The sequence below is a fragment of the Andrographis paniculata genome, unplaced genomic scaffold, assembly GCF_009805555.1.
Source record: "Andrographis paniculata isolate CXL003 unplaced genomic scaffold, ASM980555v1 Contig59END, whole genome shotgun sequence".
NCBI classification, from domain to species: Eukaryota; Viridiplantae; Streptophyta; class Magnoliopsida; order Lamiales; family Acanthaceae; genus Andrographis; species Andrographis paniculata.
The window spans coordinates 2,473,758-2,493,068 of record NW_026137594.1 but is presented as its reverse complement, the minus strand read 5'-3'; the positions used below and the strand labels follow the sequence as shown (position 1 = coordinate 2,493,068).

The following is a 19,311-nucleotide window of genomic DNA, read 5'->3' as shown; positions in this document are numbered from 1 at the left end:
GCCCAAAATAAAAAGTAAATAAATAAATAAAAAAAAAGAAAGTCTCAAAAAAGGAGATTAGGTAAAAGTAGAAAATAAACCCCATTGATTGCAGAATATGATTCTGCTGCTGTCCACTTTTTCTGCGTCGCAAGTTTTCTGGCTTTTTCTTTTTCGTACCTACAGTTTATAATTGCCCAATTATTTTAATTTAAATTAAATTGCATGTTACCCAATTAATAGTATATTTAATAATTCGAATAATTAATTGTTACGTGCTTCCATTAGCTATAGTCTCGAAATAAATAAAAATAAAAATAAAAATAAAAATCATAACATCATTATTATTAATTGAAATTATTGCAATTTATTCAAATTGGTGGATTCATGCAATAGCCATTATTATTATTATTATTATTATTATTATTAAATAAATAAAATTGAAGAGTGGTCATGCTTATCATGTGCCCAGAATTCAGCCTTATGAGTTGTCACCTTTTAAAGCTACGCTGCAATCGAGACCGTGCGTATAAACAAATCTCCACCGTCCAACACACGCATCCTCTGCCTCAATGTGGATATTGTTTTATTTTGATTTCTATGCATTTTTTTTTAATTTAAATTAATATTATTATTTGAAAGCGTGCAAGTGCTGAATCGCTACGGCATTGACTAGTCGTAGCCCGTTGTCCGAAAACGCGACTCCTTAAAAACGCGACTTTTGTTTATTAATTTTACGCGAACTGTAGAGCACTGGAGGAATTGTACTGTAGACGAGGAAATAGCTCAAAACATTCGAATCCAATATTTTCATAGGCGCCAAATAAAAATAAAATAAAATAGTAAAAATAAATAAATAAATAAAGACAGGCGTGCAAAGTCTCCCCACATAAAAGCCCTCTCAGAGGTAACCCTTACTTCCCTACCCTTCCATTGTCGCTTCAAGAGTTTTCTTCAATCTCTCGTCAGGGAGAAATCAAATCGGAAGGAAGAGGCGAATTTGGCGTAAGGAGATATGGTTTTGGCGGAAGGATTCGGTGTTTGGAGGTTTTGGTTTTTGTTTGGAAGATAATGAGCAGATTCCTTTGTGTGTTGTTCTTCTTCGGAGAAGAAGATGGTTTCGCACATCCAAAACCATGAATCCTTCCTCCATAACTCGATTTTCGATGCTCTTTACTGCGACGAGGAGCATTTCGATGAAAATGTGGGTTGCGGTTCGGGATTGAAGGAGTCGGAGACTGAGACTGAGGTTATTCGCGAGATTCGCGATGAAAAGCTAGGGCAGGATCTTCTGTGGGAGGACGAAGAGGTTGTAGCGCTCCTGGATAAGGAGAAGCAGCAATCTGGTTCGATTTACGAAGAGATTGACTCCGATGCGGATTTGAAAGCGGTTAGGAGTGCGGCGATTTGGTGGATGATGAAGGTGATTGGTTACTACGGATTCAACGCTACGACTGCTGTTTTGGCTGCGAACTATTTCGATAGATTTGTTTCTAGCGCTTGTTATCGGAAGGATAAGCCATGGATGGGTCAATTGGCTGCCGTCGCCTGCCTTTCGATTGCTGCCAAAGTGGAGGAGACGAATGTGCCTCTCCTGCTGGACTTACAGGTAATGTTCTTCGAATCCTCTTCGTTGATTTCGTGCTGTTATGGAACTGCAGATAAATTGTTAGATACATTTGCTTATGTGGTTATGCAATTGGATTGTGACCTTAGGTGGAAGAATCAAAGTATTTCTTCGAATCAAAAACAATTCTAAGAATGGAGCTTTTGATCCTTTCAACTCTCAAGTGGAAAATGAATCCAGCCACACCTATCTCCTTCATCGACCATATCGCCCGGAGGTTCCAGTCCATGAGCAACCTGCCATTGGAGTTTTTAAGAAGATGTGAGAGCATAGCAGTTTCCATCATCGCAGGTATATACATTCATAGATCAGTTCATTAAATGCAGCATTTTGTTGATCTCAATTTATTTGAAACCAATCCAATATCGAAAATCTTAAACAGATTATCGCCTCTGTCGGTATCTTCCTTCTGTCATTGCTGCTGCGATAATAATTTATGTTGTTAAAGAGAGTTGCGATGCATCAGAGTATCAAAATCAGCTGACAACTGTCCTCAAAGCTAGCGTGGTTAGCTCATTAATTGCTCATTTAATTGCCCGTAATCTAATTCTCTGCCGCTAGCAAAGACTAACGCTTTTTCGATCATGATTGCAACAGGAAAACATCGACGAATGTGGAAGCCTCATCGCAGAGGCAATGGGAGGTGGCCTTACTTGCAAGCCTTGCCCTAAGCGCAAACACGAGTGCGCGCCGCCGAGCAGTCCGAGCGGCGTAATCGACACTTATTTCAGCTCCGACAGCTCCGTCGATTCATGGGCTGCTGGGTCGCAATTCTCCGATCCTTTATTCAAAAGAAGCCGAACTCAGGATCAGCAGCACCCCGTATTCGTCGATTATCCTCGCTGAGGTTCCGTTATTTGATATTTAGCTATGAATCCTACCGTATTTTCAAATCCGCGACATTTCTCCCGAATCGCATTCATTCAGTCTGTCCATCCGACCAATATCGTTGCAATCGATGGATTGAAATCGGGTACGGTTGGTGAGATCGGTGAGAAAGGTACTTTGAAAGTTTTTTCTCTGTGATCTATCTTTAAGGTCGATTCCCGGAGTTTGGATTCAAGACATCGTTTTTATTGTTATGCACATTCTATTGCATTTCTAGCATATTACAGCGCCTAAATTAGATTGCCACCGAGGTCGATGAAAGAACAGGGGCGTATTTGTTCGTCGACGAAATCTGGACAGGTTGGTGGTGAAACTATTTACTCCTTAACTTCGTTGGATCCTTACATATATGTATAACTTGTCTCGATGTGGGATATATAAATCAAATTGGTATTTCGAAATTTTCTTTCTTTCTTGCTTGCTTGTTTGTTTGTATGTATATGTGAACTTTTGATAAATGTTGTTTTGTGATGATTCTAACATCAAAGTCAAGGTGGGATTTGGACATGATCTTTAGGGTAGATTTTGGGACATCTTATAGAGGTTTTGGGTCAAAATCAAATCAGGTTTCGTGCCAATTTTGGTCTTGTTGATGTGAAGAGACTGTAATAATACTTTCAAGAAATATAGGTAAAATTTTACGTTTTAAGGTATAGAAAAAGTAGGAAAATGGATATTTTTTTACGAAAATAAATTTAGGTTTAGAGAGTGATGGAGACGGAGTAGTAACTCTGTTGGTACTGCCTTGATTTTTCTGGAATATATGGTGATCTTTTAGTCGTTTTATTGAGTATTTATAAATTGATTATGGAGAAACAAAAGAGGAAATACTAGAATTAAAAAATTGCTTAAATTAAAAATAATATAGTGGTAAATATTTTGGGATTAAGAATATTACTACTTACGTCGACTAACGGTATTTATATTTACTTTTGGTGCGAATACTAAAAATTATCAGAATTTTTGTATGTAATGATTTTTTTAGTGTGTTTTAATTTAATGTAGTGTAGTGATATTAAAATAAATTAGTATAAATTTGATAGTAATTAAATTTATTAATATGAAAAGTATAAATTTTGCATTTGGATAAAGGAAAATATATATATATATATATATATAAACTCATTGAGGAAAAGAAATAAGTATAACATTTGTGGATTTTGGAAATTTAAGGGTGTATTTGGTTAAGGGTTGGATTATTGAATTGGAAGTGATTAGAAGTAATTTATTTAATCAATATGTAATTTATTATATAATATATATATAGTATTAAAAATTGAAAATATGTATTAAGTTATTTTAATAAAATATAAAATTGGGAACATAGGCCAATGCTGTCCGAAAACCAACCAAACATAGCCTTACAATTTTTCATTTTTTTCAAAATATTTGCTATGGTGTTGGGTAAGCATCACAAGAAATAAATAGTTGACCGTAATATTTTAAAAATATTATTATAGATAAATAATTATAAAAACAATTTTTTTTAGTGCATATAAACAAAGCATAAAATTATAAGTATAGCTTTTGCACCAAAATTTCTAAATTTTTATCATTTGTATTTTACAATTTTTATAAAATATTTATATATATATATATTTTTTTAATAAAATATCCTAATAAACATATTTTAATATCAAATTCAAACTAATTTTTTTAAAATCAAATCAAAAGAAAGACTTATTTCTGCCTCAAGCCTAAAACTTAAATTTGTAATGTCCCGGAATTGGGACATTTATATATGTGTGAGACAATATAAATGCATGTTTAATATAATATTTTAACTAATAGATAAATTTTTTAATAGGTGTAATATTTTTAAAACATAAAAAAAAAAAAAAAAAAAAAAGGTTGATAGGGCAAAGTGCAAAAGAAGTAATAAATGAATAATGTATTGGGGCCATAGAGCAGAGATTTTGGTGAGAAAATTGGTACAATCATTTGTTAGAGGCACCAACTCCAAAACTCATTGGGACCTCCAAATTTTATGTGACCACATTAATTCTTGCAATAACCTTTTTTTTTTTTTTTGTTTTAGATATTTTAGAATATAGGGAAAAAAGATAAAAAATTGAACTATTTTTTTCGTTTTATGAGTGTTTACTATAAAATAAAAATTTTGATAAAAAAAACAAATATGAATATTATCAGGGAAAATATTAAAAATATATTTTAAATTTTTTTGGAATAATTCATTAAAAAGTTCTTTTTTTAATAAAATATCACGTGAAATATTATTATTTTTATATAAAAAAATCATATCAAAAGCCAAATATTTATTGTTTTTGAAATTTTCTAAAAATCTGGATTTTTTATTTGTTTAAATTCAGCCACATTTGCGTTTTTTTCTATCTAATTTTTGTTTTTTGTTTTTTTGTTTTACCAAGCTATTTTCGTAATTTTCAATAAATGTATTATTTGTCTCACCAAATATTATTTAAATAAAAATACATATAAACAACTCAAATTCAACTTTTATTTAATTGTGGTTTGAAATTGATTTAAAATGAAGTACAATATTAAATTTGAGTTTTTATTTAAGTATTATTTTTATGTAATATTTTATGAAAAATAATATTTTCTTATTGAAAACAGTTGAATAATATTGATTTTAATTTGAAAGTTTCGGTACCTTTAAAATAAATCTATTTGGTTGCAAGTTCAATTACAAGGTGAGTTCCCAACGATTTTTTACAAAATTTTTCAAGGTATTATTTACTTCTAATATTTATTTTTATAATTTTCGAAATAAATAAATAAATTTATATGGAGTTCAATTTAATATTTTTTATAAATTAATATTATTTATTTATTTATTTTTATTATATAAAATTTAAAAGTTTATTTGATTATAGTTTGAAATTAATTTAAAATAAATATTGATATAAATTTTTGTAAAAACTAATATGTTATATAAATAAATAATATTCTCTTCGTTTCCTATCAATGTACTCATTTAGGTTTTTGTAATAAATTAAAAATAAATTCGTCAATGAAAGAGTAAAATTTTTTGATATTTTCGCCGTCTTTATGTATAAAATAATGTATATGTTATGATATATTTGTAATTTAAATAAAAAAAAAATTTCAATATTAAACTTTGTATAAAACATATGAAAATACTAAAAAAGTTTTTGAACTGCAGTTGCAGTGAAGAAAATATATTTTTTGAACTGCAGTTGCAGTGAAGAAAATATATTTTTATTGACAAAAGTAAAAACAAATACATCCTTATTTTTTATAAAATGACATTTATATTAAAATATTTTTATTAAAAGTACGGCTTCATTTAGATAAATGTTTTTAAAGTTTTGAAAATAATAATTTTTTTTATATTTTATAAGATAAAATAAAGACTATTAAACTTACATTTTTTATTTTTTATTTTTTTAAATTTTTTTTCTAATAAATAGTTTCAAAATTTAAAAAAAGATGCATATAAATAGAACCTGAACCTATGTACTACTGTATTTGTTCATTATTGTAACAAGTTCTATTTATTTTATTTTATTTTATTTTTTAATGATGAAAAATATAAATGTGAACAATAAGGGATACTCCCTCGGATCCAATACAATAATTTTGTTTATTATTTTTGTCCGTTTCAAAACAATAGTCTCGTTTCTATAAATAACAACATCACCGTAAAACTATCTGTACTTTTTCATTATTATTACACAATTGCCACTACTTTTTACACTAATATACTCACAATGACAAAAAATTCATTTATTCTTATTTTTTACCAATTACCAATACAATATCAATATTTTTTAAATTACGTTTCCAACACAATAAGACTATGCTTTTAAAACAGAGGGATTATTGTTTTATTTTATATGTAAACAAGAATGGTACAGCTATAACTATAACTGGAATCCATCAATATTCATTTATTTATTTATTAATTAGTATTCTCTCCGTCCCACATAATTTGTTCCTATTTTCTATTTTTATCCGTCTCACATAACTTGTCATTTTTATTTTTGGAAATATAATTATGCACTTTAATCGCATTTTAAATTTTATAATTTTTTAAATTTTAATTAAACTATTTACTTATTTTAATTTTAATCTATAATTATTTTTATTAATATACTTCTTAATTACTTACTAATTATATTATACCTAAATTCACGTGTCTACGTTAATACACTCATATTACATGGGACAGAGGGAGTAATTAATATTGCTGGTTTTCAAAGCACAACAAATTCTATGAACTAACATAATAATGACTTAACTGGTCTTTCAATATTTGTGACAAAAAATTTCAGAGTTTGTTTGTTTATTTATCTGTAGTTGGTTGGAGTTAGATGATGTTTTATTGGTATATAGTAAAATTATGATTAAATAAAAAATAATATTTCAATAAAGATTTTTTATTAAGATATTATTTGATAAAATAAAAAAATACTCCTTATGTCATAAAAATTAATATGATGCCGATTTTTTCGTACCGATAATCCTAATTTGTCAAAATATATTTATACATTTCACATATTACTTTCTCCGTTCCGATATAAATAATAGTATTTTTTTTTGTCTGTTTCGTAACAAATGACCATTTTTATTTTTAATATTTTTTTTTATTTTAAATATACTTAATAAATTTAAATTTAATTAAATTCCTAAACTAGAACTCACTCAAAACTTCGCACTACAAGAAAATATTAGTTTCATAATAAAAAATTTTCGTTTATAAATCTATTTTTTTATTACTAATGACATTAAAGACCGAATTATAGATAAAATCATGTTAGCTGCGTGAACTTTAGGTTGAATTCCCTTATAAATATATACTATTTTTTTACTAATTCATTATTTATATCTCTTCTCAATAAATAAATATTGTTATATAAGATAAATTTTATTATTTACGAAATGATAATCCGTATTATATACACTATATTTTATTGAGATATAATTAAAAATATTTAAACATATATTCTAAATTTTGTTTTAATCACATGTATTAATTCATATTTTTTAAACTACCAATAACACTATTTGTATAAAAAATAATAAAATAATACAGTATCATAATTTATTAATTTTATGTTACCTAAACAATCGTGCCCGAAACAAACAAATAATATGTTTCGGAGTATTATTTTTTTATTAAACAAATATATACTTTTAATTAAAACAAAGAAAATAATTATTTTTTAAAAACTTTCAAATTGTTTCTAATATAAATAATCTTATGGTGCCGTTTAATTTTAAAAATAATAATAAGAATAAAAATGAGAGAGAGCAAATTAAGGGTGTGTTTGTTTGGAGGATTGGATTTCCAATCCACTATTCATCCAATTTTTTTCCAAAAAGAAAATCAAATCAAACACCTATTTTTCATTTTTTATATTATACTATCACCTATTTATATCACATCATACAACTATTTAAATTCAAAATTTTTACTATTTAAATCCCAACTCAAAATCCAAACTACCGAACAAACACACATAAATAGAACAAAAATTGATGTACATATGATAGCAATAATCCAAAGTAATTAACTCACTCTCCAACTAAGAAACCTTTTTCTCTCAATCTTTTGATGACTTTAGACCCTTCTTTAACTTTAAATCTCCACTTTTTAGTTAACCCTGCCAAGCAACAACAAATAAATATAAATAAAAATTATTCATTTAAACTTTAATCAACTTTTTAAAATTATTTTATTTATTTATTTATACATATAGTTTTTGGAAGGGTACCTTTGTTGAAATATTACTTGAAAGCCAATCTAACCCTTCGTACAGCCCCTGTCCTGAAGTTGCACATGTACCCTGTATATACCTACAAACATACATACACATATAATATAATAATTTAAATTTAAATAGTATTTAATAAAATATTTTGAAGTTTAAATTTAAAAAATAAGTATTTGATGTCATAATTTTTTAAAAAAATCGATGATTAGTACCATATCAAATTAGTCTTTAGAAAAATCAGACGGAATCGTCTATTCCGAACGAAATCCTGTCCTACTATCCTATACACGTGCGTATGGATAAAATAACCCTTTATACATACACATGTATATATATACACACTATGTATGTATGTGAGGATAGGGGATAGAGTGTTTTTGGGACAGGTGATCTCATGGGTAGATAAACAGACCTTTAATATTAATGTATTAATTCACGAAATTACTACAACAAGCACATATACGTGTATTAGTACGCATTCGATCGTTACCAACGACGATGGCGCAAAGAATGGAGGCCGAGTATATCGGTGATCTCCGGAACTTTCATCGCATTCGGAAGATCCATTTTGTTTGCAAACACGAGCAGCGTCGCATCGCGCAGCTCAGCCTGTCGTAAGAATAGTTTTGAACTTTCATTTATAGTTCAATCATATCATATCATATTATATCATATCGACAGAATCATTTACGTGTCAAACCTCGCTCAGCATTCTATGGAGCTCGTCCCGGGCTTCTGTAACCCTTTCCCTATCGTTGCTATCGACCACGAAGATTATCCCTTGCGTGTTCTGAAAGTAGTGTCGCCACAACGGCCGGATCTGCAGATCAACCGCCGGAACTTCCTCGCGCTTTTAGTACAAACAACCTTAAAAAAAAAAAAGATCGGTTATGGAACAAGCGCAAGAAACCTCGCTCTATTACCTTGTCTTGGCCTCCCACGTCCCACACCGTGAAGCTGACGTTCTTGTACTCGACTGTCTCGACGTTGAAGCCTGACGATCATCCGCGATTAGAGTCGAGAAAACAGAAAAGTCGATAATCGAGGGTTATATATATATACCGATGGTCGGAATGGTTGTTATTACATCCCCGAGCTTGAGTTTGTAAAGTATGGTGGTTTTTCCGGCAGCGTCGAGTCCCACCATTAGTATCCTCATCTCGCGCCGGGCGAAGAGAACTTTCACGAAACGGGAGAGCGCCGAGCCCATCGCTGCAACACGAGTCGACTTTTCTTGGCATCGAGGTTGCAGATCGGAGTAGTTAAGAATGTCTCGATTAAAGCTCGTATATTGTTGTCGAAGAATCAGATTCTTGATAGTAAAGGCGAAATATGCTTAAGTTGGAATAAAGTGTCGATCGATCGATTGATCTAGTTTATTCTGATTCTCCCGGTCGAGTTCCTACTCGATCTAACGGCTATAGATTGATCTTTTTTACGTGTCCATCAAATCTACGCTTATTTTTAACTGTATGTAATTGAACCTTTTGAAATATCCTCATGTCGAGCCATACAAGCATAATTTTTCAATAAGACTCCGATAAATTCATCGTAGGGCATTCGATGATCATTCACAAAAAGCTCAGGCAACGACAACTACAGATTTAGATTATCGCAAATTAGTTAACAAGTCTATTTCTCAGAAATGACATTCTTGGCGGATTCGAGGGTGGATGTGACGGAGGCAGCCGCACTTACCAAGATGCCGCCGCTCGTTTTAGGGGCAGCTGCCGGTGTCGGTGCTGGCTGAATCTTCTTCTCCGGCCCTGCCGCTGTACAATCTCCAGTCGTCTCCATTTTCTTGTCGCCACCAGCAGCAGCGGCGTTATTGCTTACCTGAAAATTAGATGACTGCATTTTTATGAACCTTCAATTGATCAACAACAATGGAGGAAGATAAATCGTATTCGTACGTACGTACCGTGTTTGCCGATGCACTCATGTCGTGTGTCTTCTTCCACGATACGACGTCACAAATTTATACAAATTCTAAGGTTTTGGACCCTAAGATTTTGGCAGAAGACTTGCTCTTTCAATGGGAGCCTTTGGTTTATTATAGGATATAACAATTAATTTAAACTCTAGTTTTCTAAAAATTAAAGAGCAAGATGGATTAATATTAAAAACACGATCTTTAATCGACAATCATCTGATAATTGCTACCGTTTTCGGGCCCGAAGGAACCTGGCGGGGCTGAATTGGGCGAGATCAACGATACCGGCGTGGCCATCAAGGACAAGCTCCGACACGGCTGCGCCGGTGGCGGGGCCATTCAAAATCCCCCAGCAGCTGTGGCCGGTGGCCACATAGCATCCATTAAGTCCCGGGACTACTCCGATGACCGGTATGCTGTCGTCTGTGCAGGGCAGGAAGCAAGCTTGCTTGGCCTTCAATGTCGCCTCACCCTCGGCCAAATGGCTCGACACATTCTTCGCCACGGTCTTGAGCACCTGAATTGACTCCGGCGCCGGCACCACCTGCGCCGGGTCGTCGGGGACGTCGGCTTCCGCCGACATCCCGCATATATACACCTCCCCTGCAAATTCAGTACATTGAGATGAACAAAACAGTAAATAAAAATGATCAATTCAGCATATTGAACTTAGCAAAACAGCAGATTGATATTAAACCGTGCTGAAGAAAAAAGATTCGGAAATGGAGGAACCTGTGGGACGGGGATAAACTTCGGGGTCTAATGGAGGCCGGCCCGGCGCAGGATAGTAGCTAAGGAACAAAGCATGGGGTGTAATCATGGCGTCGGGTTTGGGATCGAGAACGATGCTGTGAGCCTTTATGCCATAAACCCTAAATATGGAGCTCAGAAGGGGAAACTTCCCTGTCCATGGACCTAGGGCCAAAACGACGGCGTCTGCCTCAATTACTCCGCCGTCCTCCAGAACAACCGCCTTGGCCTCCCCATCCACCGCCTCCACCCTCTCCAATTTCCCGATCACAACCTTCAATCTGTAATCCTCCACTGCCTTCGCCAGAAGCGTCTGCGTGAACAATTGGGGGTGCACTTGCGCCGTTGTGGCTGTGGTTCCGATTTCCCTAGGGTTTTTCGCCGCCCCGTCGACCCAGGATGGGACGGTGGAGCCCGATTTGCGGTTCGATTGAGCTGAAGAAGAAGACGATGGAGACGACGCCGTTTCGGTTATCGAAAGGCTGAGAGTGTTGACAGTACGATAGCCGTACGATTCGGCGCCGTTGAGCTCCCTGGCCAGTGTGCGGTGGAGATTGAAGCTGGCGCGCGCGAGGGAGGAGACCGGTCCGTCGTCGCACCAGTCGAGGGCGAGGAAGCCGCCGGCCTTGCCGGAAGCGCCGCAGGCGATGGAAGATTTCTCGACGAGAGTGACGGCGGCGCCTCTCTTCGAGAGGAAGTAGGCGGTGCACACACCAATTATTCCTCCGCCGCACACCACCACTCTCTTGGAGGTTGTTCCAGCATCCATCGTCGCAGGCGGCGGCGCTGATGATGAACTGCAACAGCGAATCGAGGAGATTTCAATCGGGCCAAATTTGTTCCGCCGGAACCGTCGGGGCAGAGTGAAATTCGGAAACGACGTCGTAACCAGCACCGCCATCTACAAAAACGGATTCCCTATCTCGTGAGCTGACACGTGTCCGATTTGGGCATCCACTTGATAATATTTAGCTTTCTGTTTTTATTTTAAAATCTTTACTTACTATTTATAGAAACAAATAATTGTCTTCCATAAAAAATAGTCCGGCAATAATTTATATGAAGATAAATTCGTAATCCTAATATCATTAGCTCAAATTTTCGATGTCACACATAGTTTGTTTATTGTGATTGTAATTTGCTTAGTCTTGAAAACTATTCTTATTACTACGTTATATAAAAATATATATATTTCCAACTAAGGTTTGCTCGGAATTTCCACATCATATTAAAGAAAAAAAAAATCCCGCTAAATAATAAATCACCTAGCATATACACCCGAATTCGATCATAAAATAAAAATAATTTGAGTACATATTGGTGTGTTTGTTTGAAGGATTTTGGTGAATTTCAACTATTCATCCAATTTTTTCCCCCCAAAAATATCAAATCAAACACCTATTTTTCATTTTTTATATTATACTAAAAATCAATTTTACATTCAAAACATCACATCAAACCCTATTTATATCACATCATACAACTATTCAAATTCAAAATTTTTACTATTCAAATCCCAACTCAAAATCCAAACCCCCAAACAAACACACCCATAATGTATGTACTGTCTATCCATATTGAATGTGTTGTCATAAGGGCTGAATGTTTCATTGCAACGGCATCTTGGTAAAGCAACAATTTCCAATCAATTCAGCTCTGCATTTTTCTCAATAAATCATCTAATTTCATATCCACAGCTTGGATTCAATGAAATTCCAAGAACAAATCTCATAAGCTATAGTTTCATATATTCAAAGTTGAATATAAAAGGCAAGGGCCAAGGCGGGTAAACATTACATCAAAGGTGTGCAGCTTGGATGGTGCCGGGGCGATGGTCGCCGTGTTCCCCAGCGGGTATAATCAGGGACCGTAATTTTTCAATGTGTTGCAGAAGATCGTGCCTCCACGACCACGCCGGAGCATTCAGGGCGCGGACGGAATTCAGGCAGACGAGCAACGTCCCGCCTTCGTGAAGAAGCACCTGCAACATCAATGTATAACGATCAAACGCTAAACCGAATATAATGGGAGATGAATATCGACTTACGGTTAGCCAAAGGGGTAGGAACCCCAACACGGAAGTGAGCGAGGCCATTGCGATGCTGGACAATGCAAGCACAACGTTTTGCTTAACCTGAAATAAAAATGCATCAGTGTCGAAGAGGTTGGCGCAAAATTGGAGTTAAGAGAGCTACCAAGGAAGTAGTTTGCCGAGCTTTAGCTACGCAGAAGGGAACCCCGGAAATGTTGTCTTGCAGTAGCAGCACATCAGCAACGGCTATCGCGGTTGCACTGGCGCGCTCTGCCAGGACAATGCCGACAGTGGCGGCGGCCAAGGCTGGAGCGTCGTTAATGCCATCGCCTACCATTATAAGGCCGCCTCCTGCAGAAAAGCAAACCGTATATGCTCGAGGATGCAACCACAGGACAATTTAGTGTGGAGATTGTGTGGAGTAGTAGTACCCGAGTTTCGCGAAATGCTTGTAACATGATAGAGTTTGTCCTCTGGCTTGAGGCTGCAGTGGACTTCTTTGATGCCCACGGCGTTTGCTACTCTCCACGCGCTCGATTCATGGTCTCCAGTTAACATCATGACACGAAGATTTCCTTCTTCTTGCAATGACTTGACAACTTCCAGAGAACCGGCTCGAGGCTTATCTTCAAAATGGAAGAGCGTCACCTGTAATTAAGAGTAAGAAAAAGAATTAAGAGATGATTGCTATGCTATCAACTTTGTTGGATTGGGTTCACTGTTAAGAGTGAGGAAAAGAATTAAAAGTCCAGTTTTCGGTAATTCATTCACCTTTTTATTATTGACCGAAAGAGCAGCGCGAACAAAGTCTCTTCCATGAGAAGAAGTGCTGACGGCATCTTGGACTTTCTTCGATTCGTCATTTGATGCAAAAAGAGAGGTGATGTACTCGACAGAACCGATTGAAGCCTTTAATGGTTTACCGCCTCCAAATCCTGGCTATAGCAAACAAGAACAAGGGACTTAAATCCATGAATTGTTGTGATTCACAAGTGACATAAAAAAAATTCCTTTATAGTTCATTCGTGCAAAATGTACAACAGAATAGAGATGCCATGTTTAAAGATTATCAATGGACGGAGTCACGGAGGCAAGTTCCGATAACATTTAAGATGAATAAGGGTGAAACTCAAAGGCACTGCTTTTCAATATTTATGACAATCTAGACATACTAATGGTTTTTTCCCACAAAGTAAACACACCCTTAGTTCATGTTATGCAAAGTGATTTCATAAATTCACACCATATTAAATACTACTTGATAAAACTCTAGAAATTTATAAAAATTCAGTACCTCAATGCTAGATATTGTGGCCAAAAGTCCTCTACCAGGGAGGTTCTCAAAACTTTCAACCAGAACTGGAGGGAGATCTTTTCCAACGCTATGGTCTACAACAGCTCTGAGCCAAGAAAATATGATTTTGCATCAAAACCATGAAATGTCTGAACTAAATCAAAATCAATGACACAGTTCACTAAATATTAGTTGGCAAGATGTAGTTTTCGTAGAAAATTAAAAGGATAGTCTGGTCAAGGAACCATTACGTGCTTTATTTAAAAACTAATACGAGCTTAAGTAGGTTTCTACACTGCAGTATGATACCATTCTACAGTGAGGAATATCAAAGTTGGGGAGTTATGCTAAGGGAAGCATATAAGCTACAGATAAGCAACCTGCCAATAGGGTGGGTGGTTCCCTTTTCCATAGCAGCAGCAACAGCAAGTGCTTCTTTTTCGCAGGTGGGTACACAACAAGAAGCAATTTGTTTCTCATTGCTATCATGACCATGTATTGGTTCAATTGCTTTACAAATGAATTCCCCAGTTGTCAATGTGCCTGTTTTATCAAATGCAATGTGATGGCAAGAAGCTAGAGCATCTAGGACATGTCCTCCTTTAAGCAAAATTCCCTGTATGAAAAAGAAATGTTGCGACAATCAAGAAGCAAACAAGTAGGAGCACAAAGTTTCAAGGAAAACTCATCTGCTTTAATTAAGAATTTGGAAAAAAATTATTCTTGAAATTCAGGATTTTGTATCTGATTTTATACATATGCACTCGTTGATATTATAGGCAGAAATCATTTCTATAGGCATGTATGGGTGCCAGCAGTCAGATATCAACTGGCTTGAAACCAATCACATACATATATGACAATTGAGTTAATATAAGCTATGTAACACAGCTCAATTCTATTAAACACTTGTAATTTACAAATACCTTTCTTGCACAAGCACTAATTGCTGTTGCATACGCCAATGGTGCCACCGCCAGTGCACATGGGGATGCAGCTACCATCAGCCCTAATGCCCGGTAAATTGATCCTCTGCAAACTAGAGAATAAAAGAAAATTACTGATGCCCACAAATCCATTATATATCAACATCAATAGCCACCAGAAAATGCAAATTGTTTCACATATACATCTAGACAAGTTAGCATAAAATCCAGAGAAACAGCATAAACTTTTTCGAGAAGGGACTCCTCAACTTCAAGTCTGTTGATAACGACGCATGGTTCTTTGTCATCTTTTTCTACTGTCTACTAATCAGATTTTGTCTCTCCCAAAATTTATCAAGCTGTAGTATTTTTGTAGACACAAGTTCCAGATGAAATGGCATACACAACATTAGGATGACGATCAAGAAAATAATAAGATGCTCAGAAAAACGCCCCATGCCATACCTGGTGTACTGAAAAATGGCCACTTAAAGAGCACTGGCCCCAACAATGCAATGGATGCAGATAAAATAATAACTGCTTTGCTGTACTGTTCACCAAACTTATCCAGCCATCTTTGAAGCTTTGGTTTACTCTGTTGAGCTTCTTCAGTCAGTTGGACGATTCTGCTTAGCATCGACTCATTCCACGCCTTTTTGGCCTAAATTGATCCTTGGAACTTAGGAAAGAATGATTGAGAGCTTAACAAAACATATGTAAAATAATGCAAAAAAGATGGAATGTTGTTAGTAGGGCATAATTTTCATTTTATTATTTCTACAATAATCATGTAATCTGAAATGAAGTCCAATTAATCTGCATTATATCCAGAAACCACCAATACATCATCTCATAAATTACTCCAAAAGTCATGAAATTATTCAATATCTCTTGAATACTTTTATAACAATAACCCTCCCTTTGCATCATTTGGTGGCTGCTCTACCACTAGATTGAAGAAATTCATCCAAACTTATCAAATTTCGTTCTGCAGCAGTATTGTGTAAGAAAGCTTAGTTAACTGCTATTTTCGGGGTCAAAATGCATATTTCAAAAGGAGAAGATTCACTTGAAAGTCAATATTCATTATATATATATATATACACATAGACAATCTGTGTAGATCTGATGTTGAATGGGGGCAGGAAACACTGCTGAAACAAATACTCATTGTCACATCTAATCAATCATATTACTCAAGGGTAGTAGTTAAATAACTTAAAAAACTCAAATATAACAGCAATAGAAAACAAAGCTATTACACTCAAATAACTGAAACCCAAAAGATAATGATGTATTTTGAGTGGCAGAACAAATCAATAGGGTTTAGAAATTTTTGTACAAACATTTACTAATTGTTAGTGTATAATTTCTTTATTAGTACAATAAATCAAGAAAAAATAAATTCCGAAAATAGCTTGGTAAAAATAGCAAGCATACCTTGACAATCATCATACCATCTAGATTCCTAGCACCACCGGGAATACTGTCTCCAACTCCCCTCTCCACAGGCTTGACTTCCCCAGTCAGGTGCTCTATGGTGATAGTTGATCGACCTTGAAAGACTTCACAATCAACCGGCACAGACTGTACAAGATAAAGATTGCAGTAAACAGGTCACATATTTATACATAAGCTTATGTCCATGTGAAACGTAGTGAAGTCGTGCACTTCAAATCAACAAACTAGTAGTCATTCTGCAACAGAACACATTACATGCCTAACATCTCCACAACTTCACTAGTTCCAATTTATTAATTGGCCATTAATTCTTAAGACACATTTCATCTGATATAGCTTCTAGCAACACGCAAGAACACGATGAGCCTGTAACTTGAAATCGATAAAATGGATGCCCACAAAATATCATAAAACCAAGAATCTGAAAGGCATGGTTATCACATTCTAGTTATCGAGTCAAATTACAATAAACTGTAAGCTACAACTTCACATAATTTTCCAATGTTCAGGAAAGGAAATCACAACATAGATTGACACGACGTGGATCTAAAAGCACAGACCTCGCCAGCTCTGACCAATATGTAAGATCCAACTTCAAGATCATTTACAGGAACTTTGTGGTACTTCAAATCAGTAAAACTCAGTGAATTCCCATCCTCCACATCCAACACAAGTGCAAATTCAGGGTGATTCTCTTTCAATTCCTTGACATCAATTCTAGACCTGCTGGTAAAGTACTCTTCCGCAATATGAGCCAAATTAAACATGGCTAAAAGCAATCCACCTTCTAAGGCATTCCCCATAAATAGCGATGCAAAGGCAGCCAACGCCATTAGAACATGAATGTTTATTTTACCACCCAAAATTTCCATTGCAGCGTCAAACGACGCTGAAACCTGCACCAATGAACAATACAGAGAAATGAAGTTTCTCGTTAAGGAAAATCTCGTTAAGTAGTTCGTCTGATGCTAATTACCCCAACTAAAGGGAAGGCAATGACAATGAAAGCTTGCTGTAGAGGTTTGGCGGCGGGCTTGGGGAGAAAGTAGGGACAAGCTGCCGCGGCCAAAAAGAGAACCGCCGCAGTGCAGCAGAGCTCCAAATGCTCCCTCAGGAAGTTCGCCAGGTCAGTCCACTTCACAGCCTCGGAAAAACTAAGGAAAGCCTCCTGATACTTCGTCGAGGGGGAATTACTCCCGCCATGGCTGTGACCATGATGGTCGTGATGGTGGTGGCCATGGCCGTGGACATGAACATGGTCGTGGGAGACGCCGGAGCATTTAAAAGTGCGTAAACTGGACACAACACGAAGGGAGATCAACAGCGTGGGGCTTCTATGGCGTGCGAAACTTGGATTGATTGCGAATCTGAGTTTTCTCGTCTGAAGGTTCGATGGCAACCTCGGCAACGCCGGAAGATTGAGGGATTCCATGATTGAAAACAAAAAATTGAGGTTTCAAGCCATTGATTCGATGTCTGAAGAAGAAGCGAAGCGATCAGAGTCTTGGCCAGGGATTGAAGCAGAGCAGCGTGGGGACGGAGAAGGAGCGTGGAGGCGTGTGGCTACAATGGTGTCATGTCAGCACACCATGTGCTCATCTCAAGCTCAACAGTAACAGTACGCATCCTCGAGCGAAATCCCCAATTTGCCCCCACCGAAGTCGCTGAACATTAATTGGCGATTTTAGACAAGTGTCCAACAACGCTTTTTCACGTAATCCATCATTTTTAAAAAGACAGAGATTTTTAATCTACAATCATTCAGTATTGTATTACTCTATCTGGCTTACCATCTATCCATTCTTCTTTTTTTTTTAAATAACTGTAATATCTACGTGATCTTAAAAATATAATTTTAATTTATAATATATTAAACAAATATCATTATCTTTTATATCATACTATATAGTACATTACAATAATAATATTTTTAAAATTTTGGATAAAATGTAAATGGATAAATATGAGATGGAGAGAGAGTAATAAATTTTTTTGATGATTTTTATTTAATTAAAATTAAAATTAATTAATTAGAACGGCCATATTAGTTTTAACATAAACTTTACAGAATCAATATATTCATGTTGGGCTCATTGTCCAATTTGGTCGTGTTTCATATTCTAACCTAATTATGTTGATCCTCAGTATTCAAATTATTTAATTACTATATATATAAGTCAATAAAATTATTTAAATTTATTTTGAAATATAAAAATGATTAAATTTTGATGTTTTAGTATTGAATTGCAAAATAATATTCCCTCCGTTCTATATAATTTGTCCCTATTTCTATTTTCGTCCCTCCCACGTAACTTATTCTTTCTATTTTTAGAAATATAATTATGTACTTTAATCGCATTTTAAATTTTATAATTTTCTTAATTTTAATTAAACTATTTACTTATCTTAATTTTAATCTATAATTATTTTTACTAAATAATAATTATTTTTACTAATACACTTCTTAATTACTTACTAATTATACTTTACCTAAATTTCCGTGTCTACAGTAATAGACCCATATTACATGGGACGGAGGGAGTAATAATCAATTTAAATATCTTTTTAATAATTATAATGGTTGAGTAAGAAAAAAATCAATGTGAAGGGTTTTCGAGAATGACCTGATAATGGTAGCAGGGTCTTAAATGAAGTCGGGCAAAAGAGGATGAGACGGCCAATACGGAGGTCGGACAAGATG

At 34.9% G+C, this 19,311-nt stretch overlaps 4 protein-coding genes across 6 annotated transcripts; 1 reads left to right on the top strand and 3 right to left on the bottom strand.

Moving 5' to 3' along the window:
• The first annotated feature begins 839 nt into the window (after positions 1-839).
• On the top strand, positions 840-2,909 carry LOC127258523 (cyclin-D3-2-like). Its single transcript, XM_051285390.1, has 4 exons — positions 840-1,588; positions 1,696-1,897; positions 1,989-2,113; positions 2,204-2,909. The coding sequence occupies exons 1-4, from the start codon at positions 1,094-1,096 to the stop codon at positions 2,450-2,452; spliced, it is 1,071 nt and encodes a 356-aa protein (XP_051141347.1). The 5' UTR covers positions 840-1,093; the 3' UTR covers positions 2,453-2,909.
• Positions 2,910-7,895: 4,986 nt separating this feature from the next.
• LOC127258123 (ADP-ribosylation factor 1-like) lies at positions 7,896-9,839 on the bottom strand. Of its 2 annotated transcripts, none has more exons than XM_051284803.1 (6): positions 9,277-9,839; positions 9,138-9,208; positions 8,915-9,064; positions 8,705-8,823; positions 8,215-8,296; positions 7,896-8,103 (listed from the first exon to the last, which is right to left on the bottom strand). In XM_051284803.1, the coding sequence occupies exons 1-6, from the start codon at positions 9,422-9,424 to the stop codon at positions 8,098-8,100; spliced, it is 576 nt and encodes a 191-aa protein (XP_051140760.1). In that variant the 5' UTR covers positions 9,425-9,839; the 3' UTR covers positions 7,896-8,097. The 2 variants fall into 2 exon arrangements, with proteins under 2 accessions (XP_051140760.1, XP_051140761.1); XM_051284804.1 differs by having other exon boundaries at positions 8,915-9,034.
• Positions 9,840-9,901: 62 nt separating this feature from the next.
• Positions 9,902-11,848, bottom strand: LOC127258122 (putative oxidoreductase TDA3). 2 transcript variants are annotated; one of them, XM_051284801.1, is made up of 4 exons: positions 10,880-11,848; positions 10,378-10,750; positions 10,136-10,218; positions 9,902-10,050 (listed from the first exon to the last, which is right to left on the bottom strand). In XM_051284801.1, the coding sequence occupies exons 1-3, from the start codon at positions 11,796-11,798 to the stop codon at positions 10,185-10,187; spliced, it is 1,326 nt and encodes a 441-aa protein (XP_051140758.1). In that variant the 5' UTR covers positions 11,799-11,848; the 3' UTR covers positions 9,902-10,050; positions 10,136-10,184. The 2 variants fall into 2 exon arrangements, with proteins under 2 accessions (XP_051140758.1, XP_051140759.1); XM_051284802.1 differs by having other exon boundaries at positions 9,921-10,065.
• A 672-nt stretch (positions 11,849-12,520) lies between these two features.
• LOC127258218 (probable cadmium/zinc-transporting ATPase HMA1, chloroplastic) lies at positions 12,521-18,191 on the bottom strand. Its single transcript, XM_051284987.1, has 12 exons — positions 17,587-18,191; positions 17,171-17,506; positions 16,590-16,736; positions 15,615-15,810; positions 15,150-15,262; positions 14,604-14,839; positions 14,224-14,329; positions 13,701-13,868; positions 13,361-13,577; positions 13,093-13,280; positions 12,945-13,031; positions 12,521-12,878 (listed from the first exon to the last, which is right to left on the bottom strand). The coding sequence occupies exons 1-12, from the start codon at positions 18,040-18,042 to the stop codon at positions 12,696-12,698; spliced, it is 2,433 nt and encodes an 810-aa protein (XP_051140944.1). The 5' UTR covers positions 18,043-18,191; the 3' UTR covers positions 12,521-12,695.
• Positions 18,192-19,311: the final 1,120 nt, after the last annotated feature.